This window comes from Trichoplusia ni, chromosome 7, assembly GCF_003590095.1.
Source record: "Trichoplusia ni isolate ovarian cell line Hi5 chromosome 7, tn1, whole genome shotgun sequence".
NCBI classification, from domain to species: domain Eukaryota; kingdom Metazoa; phylum Arthropoda; class Insecta; order Lepidoptera; family Noctuidae; genus Trichoplusia; species Trichoplusia ni.
Window position 1 is genome coordinate 11,687,966 of NC_039484.1, and position 15,105 is coordinate 11,703,070.

General features: G+C 34.9%; 1 protein-coding gene across 1 annotated transcript; it reads left to right on the top strand.

Moving 5' to 3' along the window:
• Positions 1–4,247: 4,247 nt before the first annotated feature.
• Positions 4,248–11,374, top strand: LOC113495916 (odorant receptor 67c-like; the record flags this gene model as incomplete). The annotated part of the gene is made up of 9 exons (XM_026874915.1): positions 4,248–4,425; positions 5,147–5,296; positions 6,012–6,200; positions 6,808–7,006; positions 8,473–8,569; positions 9,285–9,389; positions 10,085–10,173; positions 10,299–10,365; positions 11,052–11,374. Coding segments are annotated over 9 exons (1,134 nt in total), but the record flags the coding sequence as incomplete, so codon positions are not given.
• Between the last annotated feature and the right edge of the window lie 3,731 nt (positions 11,375–15,105).

The following is a 15,105-nucleotide window of genomic DNA, read 5'->3' on the forward strand; positions in this document are numbered from 1 at the left end:
TCAATAAACTAAAACTTAAAGCCTTTTAAAGTGGAGCTATTAATATGAAAAATATTTAGTTTTTTTTTTCGGAATTTAAAAATCAGATCATATTTTATTGTTAATAGGAATGTAACTTTACTTGCCTCTCTTTAAAACCTTAAGACCCACATCAATAATTGTCAAAATTAAGCTAATCTAAAACGAAATCATTCTTGGGGTTAACACAAGACAAAATTCTTTGACGAAAGCATTTGTTCTTCAAAATAATATGACTGGACACAAAAAAACAATATTGATTCTACACCGATTTCAAAATTAAAACAATGAAGAATTTTCAATTTGACTATACAATTCCACAAGCTCCTACATTGAAGTCAGCCTCCATTGATACGTAAAACAGAGCATCACGTTTATAAGCCGCCAAGAGTTATAAATCAAAATGTTGTTCCACTTCGGCATTGGACCGAAATCCTAGCATTGTTTATACTCCCAGCATCATTTTGTTCGTGATGAGAAAATGTCAATAATAACTTGGAAAAGTTTTTGAATAGGTTGATGAAAAGTTTCACGTTTCCGTACAAACTGGCTCTTTGTGGCGCAATCGTTTTAATTACTCTTTCAACAATTAAATGTAGTATTTAACTTGCTGTACACTGTACAGGCTTTTAGTCGAACATTTTTTACTTTTAACGAGTTCAATGAAATGCGTTGTTAACGTAATGTTTCTCTGTTTTAAAATTGGAAATTGTTTCAGTTCATAACGTGTTTTAATTACGGCGAAATTTGTTTTTGGTTTTATTGTTACTGCCAACAGTGCCAGTGTGGGCTTCTGTAATAGCAACCTTGCCTCACCTTCGACGGACGAGACTAGAATGCTTTATAGCATTGTTATAATGGCCATGAGATTGCAGGCAGGCCAGTAATTATAAGAAATTGTTAATTTAAAAAAAAAACATCGACGTGACATTTTCGGTACAAAACCCAAGTAAATAAAATAAGTTTTTTTTACGGCTACTCATAGAATTGTTAAGCTCAACAGATTAAAGGAAGGTGTCATTAAAAGCACATACCACACACCACAAATAATGTATGTATAGAAGAAGGCTAAATAAAAACATCAACACAAAATGTTACATATATTTTATGAAGGCGAGCAAAAACTTTGATGCCCGGGAGACGTGACGCAGGTCCCTTAGAACCCAAAGGCCCGCATACACCTGAAATTTGGCAAGAACCGGGATCCAGCAGCTTTTGTTGTTTGCTTTACTAATCGAGGCGGACATCCGAGGTAGCGGGTCCTTTCCTCAGAAACCATTATTTTCATAATGGATTTTGGCCACGTTACGCCAGCCCCAATAAATTATTTCAGAAACGACTTTACAAAGAATAGGTGTTAAATTTGGGAAGACGAATTGTTTTTGGACGGCGTTAATAAACAGATAAATTATTCGTTGCCCGATAATTGGCAATTTAAACTGATATATATTTTAAAGATGAAATGTTGGCGATAATGTAAAGCTGTCTTATTGGCCACAGTAATGGCTGAATGAAACTTTATTGCAATGGACAACAAAAACCTTTTTACTCAGGTCTAAAGGAAAGGACATAAAAATAACTGCGAAATACCAAAAATAGATAAATAAAAATTTATATAAGCAATTTGCTCAATTGAAATTCAGCAAATTCCAATTCGTGGAATGGCAATATTCCCGCCATTTTCGTTGTTGTTTTTAATAGAAATAAACTTCTTGTCCCGAATAATAACTGGGGAAGACATAAAAGTTCCGATAACGCTTCAAAGTGAACATTTGCCAGTGCCAATAGCGGATTCTCCACAATATTTCAACAACAGCGGATCTAAAATCATACATTTTTCCATCGCAAATATATTGTACCCGTTTGTCATGTTCAGAGCTTGTCCAACAAATTCTCGGGGATATACAAGCTTCTTTTCATTTTGTATGCTGATTTAGGTGTGTGAAAAAAAACATAATGTAGCTTCCTTTATACCGGAAGTTAAGGGAATTCTTATAAACGTTTGAATTCACTTTCCATATTTCCCATTCAGTTTGAATTTCGGACGGGTCGTCGTTTGTCGATACATTTCCAGTTTAGTTCAATTTACATGTTTGTGTTGAAATATTTTCTTTTAGACACATTGTTCGTATTCGAAATTCGTAAGTGTTTTATTTGGAACTAGTTGCACTGCTCTACGATATCACAGGCTAAATGCCCGTTCTAGTTTCACAGGCAAATACAGCTTCCTTTTTCCTTACTTCCATGAAACTCTAATGTATTTTACAAATAAGCCAAAACAAAAATATATGCAGCAAAGAAAAAATATCAAATAAATCCCACACTACACAATAATTACAAAATCAAAGTTTGCTATAACAGTGTACTGAAAATAACGGTACATTAAAACTAGGATAATATTACGTTGGTGTTTATACGTAATTCCAGCAGATTATACGTCCGCCACAAATAATATACTTAGGGCACGAAGGTAATAGAAAGTAATGCCCGCTCAGTGGGGGACTACTAAAATTATATGGTGCAAATTTTTCTTCAAAGAAATTACACGTGTTTCGTTCAAAGGGTGAGTCGTAAAATATATTCATAGCTCCGCAGGTTTTCAATAATACCAAATATTCTTTTTACTTTTTAAAAGATAAAATGGACATCGAAATACGTTTGAATTTTGAATTCATCGTTTATTAATTTGTTTCAAAGCTTATATGGTGGTCTCTCTATGACGTTGAGCTGTTAATATGTCCACTAGATAGGGGTCACGTGGTATATTTATAGCTATAAATATTGCTCTAATTTTGGTCGTCTGAATTTTTCGAGTCTACTCTTGTGAGATATAGCCAGTATCAGACTGAAGTCTTCAATTACTGTCAACTGCCTTCAGTGCCTACTTGACACCAAGTACCTACCCACAACATATAGGTACGTTTAAAGGAAAATATCATTCCAACGGACGGAACCCAAGAAGAAATTACAGAAACCATAAACATTGAACCAATAATTTGTTTTGGCCTCACGTAACTGTATTCCACACACTCTTGGGACAAATGCATCATTCTTCAACACTCGATCAACTTCAAACCTCTCGAATAAGATGAAGGCGTTACAACAATTTCCCGAAGATTTTAGGCAGCCCTATATCCCGGGGTTCGAATTTATGAACAAATTTAATGTCAGGTAAGAAATAATAAGGAAAACTTTCCTTTTACATATCGAGTAAATATATGGAACACAATTTTGTGTTTTACGGTACCTGAATTGAGGTATCAAGCATTTGTTCAAATACTTGAATTTTTGACCATTTTTTTTTCAAGTTGTTTTTTTCTCAATACCTTCTGGTCCGGTGAAGCAGTCAAATCCATCGCATAGGCTAACCTCACAAGTCAATTAAAATTAGTCACTGTATTGGTAAAATCATTTATTCAGACCAGCAGTCTATTGTAAATAGTGTACCATCCAAATAGTGTAGTATCTTATATCACATTCAAAATTCTGTTCAAGCTAATCATTGCTATTTACCAAATATTGACGACCTCCGTGGTCGAGTGGCGTACGCACCGGTTTCAAGGTGTCGCTAGCTCTGAGGTCCCGGGTTCGATCCCCGGTCGGGTCAATGTAATAAAAAACACATTTCTACATTGTCTCGGGTCTGGGTGTTTGTGGTACCTCCGTTGTATCTGGATTCCATAACACAAGTGCTTTTAGCAACTTACTTTGGGTTCAGAACAATGTATGTGATGTTGTCCGCATTTTATTCATTTAAATATTGACAAGAACCTTTCTTGTACCAGCAAAACTGTATGCGTGAATTTAAAATATTCTTAAGTTTCCTACAGTTGTTTGTATGTTTAAACATAAAATTTCGATTTAGTCAAGCGGTTAACTTTCAAAACGTCTGGTAAACTGTTTTGGCAACCTCAGCATATATTGCGGCGCTTTGCCGGCGCCGCACAAGTGCACATTGCTTTCTTAATATACTTAATACTGGCTAACAAATGTTTTGAATATTCTTAACTTTTTGAACGTACGGGTAAAGATAGTTGGCTATAATTAGCTTAATTTAAACGTCAATAGTTATTAGAATCACCACGAGATTACCTTATATCAGCCTAACTTCATAAGAGGATATTAAACAAGAAATCATAAAATAAAATTCAATTTTTTTCAGTGAAGTTCACAGATTTTTTCTTTATATTTTTTTTACAATTAATTCATGTGACGCAACGTAATTCTTTTTTAGATATTTGGAAGATAACCAGTCATTTATCAAGAAGTACTGGCGATTTGTATACATCGCACCTGCTACATTGATCCTGGCTGCAACACAGGGAACCCACTTGGCTGTGCTACTGAAACGCCAAAACATGACACAATTTGCAGCGATGCTACCGCCTTTTCTTGTTACGGTACACTGTATGTATATAAAAGGAAATTATTTCTTTGAATCAGGGGCGAATTTGTTTCACTTGCTACGTACTTGACTGTGAACAGAGAGCCTTTTTTTGGTAAGGCGGGGGAATCCTCATGGAAACCCATTCCCTAGGGGGAGAAAATGGGTAGTGTCAGACTCTTACTGACTAAACCTGAACCGCCGTGCTACGTCATCCGCGTTTTTGTGTCGGTGTATGGTAATGCGTGTGAACAGATAGCGCCTACTGCGCGATTAAAATTTTTGATGTTATAGAAATGTGACAGCGAAGTACATGACATCTTTCTTCCATAATTTCAATAATAATACTTTACGAAATGGTTTTAGAAAGATTGATTAAAATGAAGACTTATATGTATATTGTGGTTTAAAGATTGTTTTATATTTTTTTAACAATTATAGTATAGTACGAATAAATGAACTAAAACTTGATTATTTTGGCAAACTGAAACACTTACAAAAATAAATTGGTGAGACAACCCTATATTTCGATGAATACAATCATGCTTGTTCTGCGGATATGCTTGTTATTTCTTGGTAGAAAATACTATACTTTTAGTTTGATTATGTATAAAAAAGTAAATGAAAAAAATACTTTGTATCTAAAACTTTCAGCACTAAACTCAATTAAAAAAAAATCAGATAACCAAACTTATTGACAGCCGTAATGTTTTATAATTATAATTAACATTGTTTGTAACACAGCTCTCCTAAAAGCTTCCGTGTTGATACCACAGACGGCTGAATTATCTTCATTTATAAGGGAACTCGGTTTTCTTTGGAGGACAAAGTTTACGGAAAGTCAGAGCAAATTGAAGGATGCACGACTTTGGAGGCTCAACTTTTGTAACAGAGGTAATACTTGGCCTTTACTTGAATACTCCTTACACGTTCCTTGCCCTACATATTGATCAAACTCTGCTTCAATTGTTTTAATAGAAAACTTCATTGCTATGGCCTTCATGGAAGCTTATAGGTAAATAGATAAAAAAATAGGTTGGATACTAAACCCATTAAACCTCTTTCTTAAACTGTTCGGAGTAAAAGTGGATGAAATAGATTAGGTTAATTATTTTCTGTTTCTTATGTATTTGTCGTTCAATGCATGATCGAGTCGTCTAGCGTATTCTTTGATTTGACTTTATTTTTTTTATAAGCGTTAATAATGTGTCATCTTTTATATGTCCGTTAGTATTTGTTTATAATATTTATAAGATGTTGAAAATCCTATAAAATTCGAGTTGGACTCGGTACTAAGGGTTCCTAATAGGCTAAAAAAACAAATTGGTTGGGTGACACAAGTTTTTCTTTATAAACGTTGTTTTATCTCTATCTTTTAGTTTTAGTTAATTTGTTTTTTTTTGTGGCAACAGAAATACATCATCTGCTAAAACTTCATCAGTCTAACAATTACGGTTAATGATATAGAAGCTTGATAACGAACGCACAGACAGATCTTCAGTATTAGGTGTCCGTTTTTTTTGGCAGGGAAATCTAACACTCACCGAAAAAAACAAACATCGTACCAATTTTAAAACTCCAGCAATAACCTCTTACAATAATATTTCAGCGAACTACTATGTGACCACGTATGGCACGATGCAATACTTGCTATCACCGATATTAGAAACTTTAGTCCGGAGATACATTTTACAAGAGGACTGCGAGTTACTACTGCCCATCGCTGCGAGCTACCCCTTCGACCCAACTAAGAACTGGGTGATTTATATCATAGGATATATCTTCCAGTTCTATACTTGTAAGTTGGACCGGCTAATGAAGCTTAGCTTTATGAAATATAACGCTGCTGTAACTTTGTTTTCCCATAAAATAAATTGCGACAACCCCTGCCAGGCTCTGTAAGTTAGGTATCATAAAGTTCCTGATTTGTTGCAAAATTTTTATAATTTCATATTTAGAGAATAAAAATTGGTCTCAAGTATTCTTCTTTCACTCTTTGAAGTAGTTCGATGAGATGTAGCTAATTATGATCAGCTAGCGTGTAATTTAAAATAGCAGATTAGAGAAGTCATGTAAATCCGATCATGTGCGAGTCGGGTTCCGTACAAATGAGCTAAAACAATTAAATCGCTCATGTGATTAAATAATTTGTAGGTGACCGTACAATAAATATATAACCGTAACCGTTCCTTAACGTCGATCTGTTTGCTGAAATCAAAAATATATCATCCGTGAAAATTTCATTTTTCCAGCTATCACGGTTCGTAAGAAATGTGACGGAAAGACCGACGGACAGACAACTGTGTCTCAGTATGAGGTTACTATTTTTGCCCTTTAGAAACATAGCTCCAAAAAGCAAATCATGATTACAAATTTCACAAGTTCATCTTCTAACTTTTTTGCAGTGTTTCTCCTTGTGTATATCTACACTGGAGCGGAATTAATCCTTATAACGTCGTGTGCTCTACTTGGTATAGAATTTCTGATGCTTAAAGATGACTTATCAAAAATCCAGCCAAATACAGTAGAGGCCATTGAAAGTGATGACGGAATCCCGAAGCCAACTTTAAGGGAATTTGTAATTAGACACCAGAAACTGATAAGGTAATATTTTTTGTGTCAGATTTACGGACCCAACCTGACACGCCGTGCAACGACTCCTGAGTTTGGTCTGTGCGTGGCAATATCTTGTAATTTATCGCGGATCAATATTCCTGGGATCCTAAAGCTTCATCGTCCAATCATATTATTGCATGTGTCAAAGCATGATAGCGATCATTTTACTACTTCAGATAGTTTATGGATCCTCGGTACAGTCATATTTTTAAATTAACTTTCCAAAAATGGACTTCGAAAAGTCTCACAACAACATTGTCTTTTTTAAATTTGTTTTCTATTAGTACAACTTACTAAGTAGACAAAATAACAAAAAAACAATCACAGGCCACCTCCTTCTTTTCATTATAGCGTAGGCGTTCAAAGCTAAGTGAATAGGTTTTTACCAAGCTAGTGCGCAGACACGGTTCATCGTCGCCTAAATATTCATGATACATAAACATACAATCATTCACGTGAATGAGCATCAACGCGCTATTAAGTTCACAGAAACTTCAGTCTTCTGATGGCTGTGTTCGGTTGAACGCCTGTTAATAAGTAAACAGCCTTTAGGAACACCTTTTCATCGGTTTTCAGAAAATTTCCTGGAAAACGTGTTGACGGTTGAGTTTTGTGGGGGATTCTACCAATGATTGTCGTTCTTTGTAATCGAGTTTTCATATGTGGCAGGTTTTTACTACTGTGTCCAGTTTCCTTTTTACATTATCAGACCGGAATATCGTGAAATTATTTTCTTTTTGATCAAAACTTACTTTCGCATACATAGATAAACCTGTAGGTAACCGGTCTGTTCTATATTTTTCTAAGAGCTCAAACATCTTATGAATATAAAAGTACCGCAAGAATTGGACCACATGGAATCCTTCTTGACAAGTTCAACGAAAGTCAGCCTATCAATCTTTATTAAAGCTCACACTTTTCCTGGTTTCGTGCCAACATTGTCCAAAGTTCTTTCGCAGTTTTAACGATCCCCTCATACTGAGGGACCAATGGTCTATGTAATAATAGAATCACACTTATTGGTATTTTATGATTTTTATTTCGATTCGATGTGAAAGTACTTGCTAAGTAGTTAGTAATATAATGTTTACTCATTGTAAATTACCGTTCCAATATTGTTAGTTTTGCATTTGATAGACCGGTGAAATCCAAGGTTGACATTGGCAAATCATAAACGAATTTTATTTTGTTGTATTTTTTAAACAACTATGCGACTGTTAAGGTCGGTTTTAAGCTAAGCTGATTCGCCAGAATATTCTTTCCAATAAACTCACAAAATCTAAATAACACATTTTTGGTACAAGAAAACCGTAAACATTTTTACTACCCACATTTTCAACTCACCTAACATTAAAAATGTTTAGCACCTACGCCATATCGGATTCTAAATCCTCAAACATCAAAGCCGATATAGGGGTGGGGATAAATAAAATACGTATTTTATTTGTTGACAGGCTATCTCAACAGTTGGATAACGTATTCAACCGGATGATATTCATTGATCTATTGTTTGTTGGGATCACGACGTGTTCTTTCAGTTTTGCGGCCGAGGTGAGTAATAGTTTGTTGTTCCAAGGAACGATGGGAAGGTGAATTGAGAAAATACGATGTAAAAGAGATCGTTAATCATTATTCAATCTGAGAACTCAATTCGGACCGAATTTTCTTTGGATGATTTTTGCGTGAGGGTCGAAGTTATTTTTTTATTTATGGAAACAATTGAATTGACAATTGTCTTTTTGCTCGTCAATCAATGTAAATCTAAGATTGATGATAAATTTTTTCATTTTTTCATAATTGCGAATTTTGTCAGAAAACTCATCCTTTCGCATTTTAATACATTGTTTACAATTCCGTCTCCTTTCTTCAACGCTGGTAACTCGCTTTCCTGAACCCCATTCAATTTGTACTCAACACTATATTTTCTAAAGAGGAAAAACCCTGCAAAAAGCGGTAAACTAACTTCTCAAGCTCGGAGCAGGGAATTCTCACAAAACTGTCGAATTATAACAAAAGGTTCACGAAATCTATGATGATTTTTATTGAATGCTAAATTCGTAGCCGAGACCAGAACATTTTTAATGTGAGCCTTCGATTTAAAAATATAATTTCAGAAAATGCAAGCCAAACTATAATAATAATTATCTTTTCACTATTTAGTTAGCATTTTGCGATGAAGGGAGCTATTGTTTTAAAAGCTAGTTTGAGTATAGTTGGTTTCAAGTTTTGTGCAGACCTGGTTTTCTGTTACATGTTTTGTTTCCAGTTCGCCCGGGGTCCGATCTACATGCTGAACAATTACGTGGCGGTTGCCGCGTCTCAGATGACCGTTTTCTATATGTGTTACTACGGCGAGATTCTTACAGGAGCGGTAAAATATACTTAATTCACGAATATATTCATTATCTTCTAATATATAAAATTCCCATGTCACGATGCTAGTTACCGTACCTACTCCTCTGAAACGGTTCGATCGATTTTCATTAAATTTTGTATACATATTGGGTAGGTCTGTGAATAGAACAACATCTATTTATCATACCCCTAAATGATAAGAGTTGCTCGCACTAAAAAAAGTTTTTTTAATTTTTTGGACGGAATTGTTTGTTTTTATATCTTTTATAATGTGGCATTAAAAAAATATAAAACATCGGCAAAAAAGTTTGCTGGGTCAGCTAGTATACCATAATTCTTCAACGATTGTAGATTTAATTTGTAATTTCTGTGCCCATAAAGTGCCTAGGTGCAAGGCATCATTGATATTCATAGGTCGTTTATTACTGTGCAGATGAATTTATTAATGTGCAATATGACCACGCGAATAAATAGGTCATGGTATCATCTAATATGAATACAATGAGAGTTTCTGTAAATTAATGTTTACTCCTGTGCCTAATAAAATAGGTTTATAAATCAGAGCTATATTTAGCGTACCGAAACATTCTTAAAGAACTTTTACATTTTAATTTAATTAAAATATTTTAGAAAACTCAATGAAAATAAAATAAAACAATATTTTTGACTGTTGATTTTCCACATCCTGTTTAAACAAACTATTTATTGCAGAGTGCTGACATAGGTGACCGAGCCTATAAGAACCAGTGGTACAAAGGTGACAAACAATTCACAACGGCTATCTGGCTCATCATTAAAACGTAATAAGCATTGCAACTTTTGTCACTGGATTTTAAACCTTATTCCAAGTGGATTTCGGTTTATTTTCCATTTTAAATATGAGCTATTGTTATCTTTTATTTTTAACATGCTATAAATGTTCTAGATCCCAAAAACCGTGTTGTATAACATCCTTGAGGTACGCTGTCGTCTCCCTGAACATGTTTAGTAAGGTAAGTTTTGATATTTTGTTGAGAAATATCTCTCAAATATTTTATACAAAATTCTAGAGAAACACCTTTTCCTATTGTATTGTAAGGCTTATTATTTTAGTGGATCTTCAAACTTTGGAACGTAGCCATAAGTACTTAAGACTAACATAATACAACCCTTGAATATTTAATTATATAACTTTAGAAATGACTTTATTTGTTAATATCATGGAATAGAATATTCTTGATTGTACACTAAAGAATTACAGCAGTGATATCTTAGTGGGCTAGGCAGTTTTAAAATATCGCTTAGAGTATTATCTGCCAGACTTCTTTTGGTTGGAGAGGAAAGATCGAACATATGTAATTTAAAAGGTGTTTATATTGTAAATACGTAAGTGAAAAGGAAAGCTCCTTTGTAAACAGGTCTTAATATTGTAAATACGTACCTACGTAAAATTATACCCCGATATATTATTATCGTCTTTGTTCGATATTCTTCTCTGATTGCAAATAGAAAATTGTATAAAATGCAAAAAAATGCAATTAAATACAAAAACTGCAATGTATTTTTTTTAATCTTGCACAGGACTGGAACCTGCGACCTCTTGCTAAACGCACCAGTCTGTTTACATCGTCGTAAGACGTGACACGATAAAATAGGAAAATTCAAACTACCTATACTCTTAAAAACTATATTCTTGCAGGTCGTGAGTACAACGTGGTCTTACTTCTCATTAATGAACTCGGTCTATTCTGAAGAATGAACCACAACAGCCTGCATTCAGCATTTATTTAAGCTGTATTCTGCACTCCGAAACACACGTAGGAAAATATTTATTCACTAGCTCTGTTCAATGAATAAATTGTTCGTTTGTTACCAAATAATATTGGACTTTCAATTTTCGATGTGAGTCGTGGATGCATGGCGATTCTATGGATGGATTTGTATGCAGGCAAGTACCAATGAGACTTTTACAGATTCTTATTATGTACTGTTATCTATTGAAAAACATCACTGCCTTCTTCTGGGTAGGAATCAAATCAAATGACTTCTACCGCTTTGAGTTAAGCGGAAGGGAGAGCAGATTCTTACTGAATAAAACACACTCATGCCCCTTTTGCCCTATGTGTGCCTTTGTGACTGGTCCACCGTGAGCCCGTGATTTAGGTCTCTGTTCATGTCCGAAACTAATCGCGCTACTCTGATCAATATGCGTGAGTTAGCTGCTATTAAAATAAATAATAACACTGACTATACAACGAGTTCTTGAGTGGAGACCGCGACTCGGCAAACGTAGTGTAGGGCGCCCATTATCCAGCTGGGATGACGACTTGCGAAAGACTGCAGGCGGATTCTGGATGCGGCAAGCCGAAGACAGCGCGCTATGGCGCACATTGGGGGAGGCCTATGTCCAGCAGTGGCCTACTAAAGGCTGATGATGATGATGATACAATATGCATTTGCATGCAAAATTTAGTATCTGAAATCAATTAAATACTCAAATTAACAAATAAAAAACATTATAATAGAAATGGCCACTATCTATTTACTTCTGAACGTCATATTCAAAATCCTTGTGATACATGACACGGTAATACTGCACCGCATTGCTGAAATATTCAGAAGAAAATAGGGATTCCCTGCAACACTGCAAAATTGTGGTCGGATCACTTACTGCGGTTTCTGAATAAGAGCTTGTTCAGATGAGCGAATGGAGCCGAATTTAGCTGCATTGTGTTGAAATATTGTATAGCATGAATAAGGATATAACAGATAGAGCTTTGAATGTGACTATTGAAAAACTAAGCAACTGTGTAGCAAACAGTCATAATAAACCTGAAACGAATTTCGAATTTCCACTACATATTTCAGAATCATAAAATGTAAACAGGACATGTCAAGAAAAAATAGGATTGGCATAGGGACAAATAAAATTTCTTACTTAACTTCGAATTTTAGAAATAATTCTGTGTCAATTATAAATGTCTAGCCATGGTTCATACACATCAACGTGATCAACGAATGCTTGTTCCGAGTCCCCCTGCAACACAAAGAGTCTCGAATCCTCTATGCGGGAGTGTTAAAAAAAATAACCGAAATCTGCTTGTGACTGTACTGCATGTAAACACACGAGCACCAAATGTCATATCACAGTACAATCAAGTATTATCTTCTACAACGAAATAAAGCCATAGTTCTAAATTTCTATTCCTGATAAACTGTGTACGGATTTAAATACCAGATCTGTGTGTGGATTGCAGTGTGACATGTCGCTTAGCGTGACAACATACTCTGTGGTGACTGTATTCGTATTTAATACCGGTCAGCTACCGGTTAGGTAAAATGTGTTATGTTATGTATCTAACATGCAAGCTAAAAAACCGGACAATTAAAATAAGAAAAAAAAATCTTACCATCAAATTTATAACGCAAATCTGCAAGATTTTAGCTGAGACAAAGGTACACATAGCAGAAATACCGCATCTGAGAAAAATCAACTGTTTAGCTATAATGGTTCATGGTATGCATGTACAGAATGTAGCTTGGTGTCGGACGGTCAGACAGAGTGGTCTCAGTAATAGGGTTCCGTTTTAAGTACAGAAAGGTAGAAAGTACCCAGAAATGCTGTGTCGGAAACCTGAAAAGTACCCAGGTTGTGATAAATGTGATAAATATTAGACATTTTTACATCTTCGTTTCAACCGAAAAATCAGTAGTCTATAAAGTCGGTTTAATGACGATAGTTTAACGTGATAGCACCATAAGAAAATACGGACGGAATGGATACATTTTTGCATTAAAAAAAAATTTACTATATTTGTTAATACGGAGCCGCGCCGTAAAGCGATTAAATGCCGCATTTCTTCGTGCGTGCAGCCCTTAGAACATCCGAAAAGAAAATTATATCAAGTCCAGTTATCTGTGTCCATATTAAGGAACCCGTACAAACTCATATCTATCGAACACATGAGTCGGGAACTAATTGAATGTACTACAACATATACGTCGGTTTGTCCCCTGTTTATTTCGGGATAATTATATTTCCTACACAAAAAAAAACATGTACGAACATGTACTGGTATAGTAAGAATGCGTATGCCGTTTGGGGTTATTTACCTATTTGATTTTAAAAAATTAACTAATAAAAAAAATATGTTCCTAATAAATAATTATTTAAAATTGCTAATCCTAAGAAAGCCTACATCAATATGATCGCTAACCACTACTTGGAGAGGTACCGCTAGATATTAAGGAAATTTTCGATTATATCAAAACCTCTTTTTGCTAGATTTTCGTTCCATAGCTTATGTGAACTTAATATTCGTCTTCATACAAAATATATGCCTTTGAAAATGCACTGTATCCATACCGTTAGCTTCGGTCCGTAAGCAAATTTAGGACTGCAACTAAGAAGGTTCAGGTGACTTAAGCATTTCATCTACCTTATGAGCACAGTCCCAGCGGGCATGCTTTTTGCATTACCAAGAATGGATACAACTTAATATAGATTCCGATTTGATTTTATCCTCTAAAGTAATCTAAATAATGTTTGACTCGGCGAAAAATAGAAAAATCCTAAACAGCTCATGAATCTACAACATACGTGTATTTCCAAAAATATAAATCGCGTACAATCAAAATCTATTTAGGATCATATCCTTTTAACCCAAAGCATAAAAAATACTTTGAGCGAGTATAATTTGATGCTAGACCGACAGAAAGGAGTTGCGAACGTAAACGCAAACTTACGAGTCTATATCCGTTAGTGGATTTACAAAAAAGGTCTTACATAAAGATGTCCATTTCATTCGAAGCGTAACCAAATTGATATAGGTTGCGTAAACGTTAGTTTTCGCCAAAGGATATAGCGTTATTTACATATAATGCTAACAAAATTGAGTGACGTTAGAATGATGAATGGTTCGGGCCATTTGTGACCTTTCCTCGATCCAGAGTTATGTAAATACGGCTTGAGAGGCCGTATCGCGAAGTTTTCCATCTATTTCTGCCCATCCCTTTCTAAACTATGAGCTAGCCATTACAATAATAGATATTCCTATATTTATTGCCGGATTTCGGTCTACGATTTTCTGTTATCGCCGACGATATGAAGGTTTTTGGCAGATACGGTTTTGAGTGAGGATGCTCCTAAAATAACTAAACTGAGAACTATTTTCGTAAGATGGACGTAATGCTTAAGGTATCTTTACACATTCAAATGAGAAAATAGTATAATTTATTGAAAGTCATCTGCCGCATTCATGAAATTAATCAAGGTTTCACAAACATTAAAGTCCCGTGCACAAACACACCCAGCTTCAGAACAAGCGTTCGTGGATCACCTACGCTGTGATAGAACCCGCGACACAGTGAGTATAGTGTTTTAATTTTTAGAACCCTTACTTCTCGGCTATCCGTGCAGTTATGTAGACAAAGAGTTAATGTCTAAACATCGACCTAGGTTCTGCCTGCTTAATACATATGATAAATTTTCTAAATATGTCTTAATAAATCAATCATATTATTACTTTAAAAGTTTAAATGCCACAGAGTTTGAACATAAACTTCTCTCTACATAGTACAGCAAAAATGCATAATGATAGTATAAAAGCACGAACAACTTTACAACGTAGAAGCAACACTGAAGCTTGGTCGTGAAACTTGTTCAAATTTGTTTTGAGTCAAGTTCTGCCGCATACAGTGTATTATTATGTGTTGTGTGATATTCTAATAATGTTCCTTTAATATTGTCGAAG